This window comes from Nematolebias whitei, chromosome 4, assembly GCF_014905685.2.
Source record: "Nematolebias whitei isolate Nwh7 chromosome 4, NemWhi1, whole genome shotgun sequence".
NCBI lineage: Eukaryota > Metazoa > Chordata > Actinopteri > Cyprinodontiformes > Rivulidae > Nematolebias > Nematolebias whitei.
The window spans coordinates 142,396-146,887 of NC_056501.1; the positions used below are offsets into that span (position 1 = coordinate 142,396).

Consider the following 4,492-nt stretch of genomic DNA (forward strand, 5'->3'; position numbering starts at 1 on the left):
TATATATATATATATATATATATATATATATATATATGTTTACATTTGCATCTTTCCATAACACTTTTTCTGTCTTCCCCTCAGATCTCTTTTCATTTTTACCATTTTTCTCCCATCATCCATAGGTCCATTGGAAATCAGCCTGATGTCAAAGTGCGCCCCCTGCTTGTCAGCACCCTGCCACAACAATGGTACCTGTGTCTCCAATCCTGCTGGTTCCTACCACTGCACTTGTCCATATGGATTCAAGGTGAGACCGAACACAGCTGCAGATAAAAACAAGTTGGAAAAAAAATCTATTGTAATGCATTGTCTTTTTAGCAGTATTTTATGGTCTTCCTCTTTCATGTGCCTAACTTTTGTAATATGTGCAAGTCAGACTACAAACTGATATCTTTCATATTTGTAAAAAAAAAAAAAAAACACCGGGTCCAAGGCTCTGCAGGAGAGTCTGAATATGATTGTGTGCACGTATTTTTTTAAATACAACTTTAATGTCAAGAAAGCATACACCTTCAAACGATTGAGTTTTTGGTTTGTTTGATTTTTCTTTCTTAATGGGAAAATGATGGCTTAAGGGGTCAACGTCCTCTAAATGAAGCCAAACAGTTGACTTAGGTCGTTTTCACACTAGATAGTCCGGTAGACTGGGTTCAGTTCTGGACCAATATTCATGACCTTTTGTTACATTTGAGCTGGTGCGTTTGCATTCACACTGCACTGTGCAGTCGAGTCAACCTGTTGAACCAACCTATTCCCCCACTCTCCTGTGGGGGCACTGCACCAAGAACTACTGAAAAAAACGACACAAAAACCTCTGAAGACACGTCTTCTTCTTTTTCTGTAAATAAAAATAAAATGAAGTGGCATCAAGTTTTAGCAGTTTTAGGAGTTATATTTTGTCATTTTTCAAAAATGGACTTAGCCTGAGCAGAAGATGAGACAGAAGACCATGGAGAATATTGTTTTTCCACACAAGGCAGCTGACGGCTCCATATAAGGTCAGAGAAATGCGTGTTTGTTTACCCTGTGGAGCAGGTCCCGGTCTGTTTACATTCACACTGTACTCGAACCGCGCTGGAGTTCGCTTCTACCGGACCGAGACCTAGGTTTTAGCCCAGGCCAGAGTTCACCTTTTTGTTCCGTGACAGACTTCGATGGCGCGTTCACACCTCCCTAAATGAGCCAGACTTTCTAGGAAAACGAGCTAGAGTTCGATTAAAGTGGACTAAACAGGGCTAGTGTGAATGCACCCTTACTGGAACATGGTTGCGGGACATTTGTTTTTGTGCACACCTTTCATAGTCCACGATACACAGACGCAGAGCTCCTGAGAAACCCCTCCTGCTGCAGTATACATCACCATGTGGGTTTCTTCCCTCAAGAGTCCCCATTCCATCCCCACATCCACGCTTTAACCATAATCTATCATAAAGAAACGTACATACACAAAGTCTGCATGACCCACATCCAGAGTTTGGGCCATTTGACTATCTTAGTATGTCTTGATGTCTTAGTATGGCTAGATGTCCAAGTGTGTTTGTCATACATACCCACAAACTTCTGACAAACACACGATACTTGGCGCATACGCTTGTGAGAAAAAGTTTGGCCTGAACCCTGTGTGGAGAGGGGATGGGCAAAGATACTCTGATAACAAAATGATGTGATTTTTATCACACAGCTACACCATTGAGAGCATATTTTGCCACTTTGGATGGAGTATGCAGGGCCCTTTAGTGGTTAGCACTGTTGCCTCACATCAAGAAGGTTCTGAGTACAATTTCAGGGTTGGACCTGAGGTCTTTCTTTATGGAGTTTGTATGTTCTCCTCGTGTTAGGGTGGCTTTACTCCAGGTACTCCTGTTTCCTTCCACAGTCCAAAAACATTCATGTTAGGCTACCTTCAGGCCCAGGTCTCCCTTGTAAAAGTGATCTATGATATTAGTAAGATTTGCCTGATCAAAGCTAAATAGGTAAAAAATATATATATTTGTTGGTGTTGCTTTTGAACAACTCAACCATTTGCCACGGTCACAGACTAGGAAACAAAAATTTCTGGTGTGTGTGTCCTCCTGTGGTTGTGTCTGCTGGGACATTAATGAAAATGTATTAGATATATCTGATAAAAGCATCAAACAACAAATAAATGTAACCCAGTCCAAAATAATTGTATGTTAAGTTTTGTACTAATGAGTGGTTTGATGAATGCATTTTTGTTTTGAAGGAAGTTTTGCCACATGTTTTGTCTTATTTTGAAGGGTTCATGTTTGGAAAAGGAGGTAGTGTGGTGTCTAACAGATTTACTGATCTGTCATTGGTTTATATACAGGAAGTGGGCAGAGACAAGAGGGTATTAGAAAGAGTTTCAGCTGTACATTCTGCAGGGAAAAAACTGTGGTGCAGTTTGTAAAAAAAGTTTTTTGTTAATGTTTTAGACATTCAAATTGACAGTCTTTGAACAGATATCAACTCTACCTTGGGTTTGAGAACTACTGTGAGTATTGCAACATGGAATTTGCAGTACAGTAGTTGTGAGTTTGTTTTATAGCTCATTCATTGGCAAAGTGAATAGACATTGAGTACTGTGTACCTAACCCAGCTAACATGAAGAGACTTAACTAAAGTTTCTGGCAAGGAAACTCCTGAAGTTAAGTAAAGTACAACTAGGTGAGCCTAAACTGAGAGTTTTCTGTGACTGAGCTGGAGCACTGCATCTTCATTGGACCTTTCTGCTTCTTGCTGTTTCTGAGATGGGTGAGCTGAGAACACCCCCCACCATCTTTCTATTAACTGGGACTGACAGGTGAAGTTCCAGAAGATCTAGAACTTGGAGTAAGGTACCATAGTCCCTCCACTGTTAAGCATCACATCAGGCCTGCAACAGGGGTTATTTTGTTTGAACAATTTTTTTTTTCATTCATTCAACCTTTATTTAGACAGGTTAATCCCATTGAGCCTTGAGGACTCATTTACAAGAGAGTCCTGATATCAACAAAGAATCATGACAGCAATGGACAGCAGCGACAACAATAGACCGTTATAAAAAGGCATACCGATTTTTTTTTACAAATAAGATGCAAAAAAGTAACAAAAACAACTAGATTATAAGGTGAATGTAGAAAACTAAAATCAGGAACATGTCTGCATTGGTCCTTGACAAGAGTCCAACAGATTCTTAAAGCCACTTAAAGAGGTCAAGGTCAAGAACTTCAGGTCTTTTTGTAAGATATTCCAGGAAACAGGAGCTGAGTAGAAGAAGGTCCTTTTGTCAAGTTCAGTCCTCACTGAGGGAACTCTGCAGGTAATAATGTCCTGAGAGTGCACGCTGTAGCTGCACTCACGCGGAGACTTGTCGGAGGAGATGTATGAAGGCAGCAGACCAAGAAGTGATTTAAAGATGAAAATGTAATTTAACTATATGCCGGCTTAGGTGTATGTTAGAGGGTGGGCCCACTTGATTTGGTGTAAACTTTAATAATCAGAAACTGAAGTTTTTCAGTTTCTGATTATTAAAGTTTACACCAATGGACTGAAAATATTTAGAATTACTGTAAACGTTTTTTTGCTTTTTTTGTTTGAATTTAATATTTTAAAGTTTTTAAAGCTAAAACCTTTCGCCTGTGTTATTGGTTATTTTTTAAGAATAAATAAGTTTGAGTTTAAGGGGTTTAATGAGCTCAGGGGCCCTTACCTAGCTTAGAGGGGTGTAGGTGGGCTACATAAAGTTGAAAAGACTGATGAAATTTAGAAAGTAGTGAGGTGAAGTTAATGACTATAGACGAGCCAACAATTTTCAGTCAGGTCATCAGGACAGTTTCTTTTTCTGCAGAAACTTTTCACCTTCCATCCGGAAGGCTTCATCAGTCAAGGAAACACACAACACAAAACTGATTCTTCCCCCAAACAGCTTGGTCAATGCAAGGCGTTGTTGGAAGGTGCTATAGAAATAAAGTTTATTATTATTATTATTTATCCAAAGTGGAACAAACCAGTTATGTTGGTGCTACTTCCTGTTGTACCATTAACTCTAAAATAGTTATTGAATCAAGTGTTACTTGTGTAGGTAAAACTAGATGTTTAACAACCAGTTAAAATACACCAGAATGCAGGAAATGGCATCTACTTTATTCAAAATTTTCTGGGAGAGGACCCCCCTCCCCACTATCAGTGTGTCCTACCACCTCCCAGCAGAGGCTCGACATAGTCAGGGCATCCAGGCTCCGGCAGGCAGCCACCAGAGCGGGCCAGCACGTACCCAATCACCCAGCCCCAGATGCCAAGAGCCTCCAATGCCAATGCACCGGTGGCAGGGAGGCCCGCCCCCGGAAGGGAGCACGACTGGGGTAAGTAGACCCAACATTAAATGGGGGGCCCAAATTGCTCCAAGAGAGGGGACAACCCAAAACTCAACCCGAGACATAAACAGGCGCACACAGACAAAGATGTTGAACTCTGCAGGTGAGTTAGCGTAGCCAAAGGGACACCTGGT

General features: G+C 40.8%; 1 protein-coding gene across 1 annotated transcript in view; it reads right to left on the reverse strand.

Moving 5' to 3' along the window:
• The window catches only part of slit3 (slit homolog 3 (Drosophila)), a gene marked incomplete in the record, with an annotated part of 622,921 nt that overhangs the window by 109,375 nt on the left and 509,054 nt on the right, over positions 1–4,492 (reverse strand). The window contains 1 exon segment of the mRNA XM_037675457.1: positions 1,554–1,620. Coding sequence (XP_037531385.1) covers positions 1,554–1,620 — 67 coding nt within the window.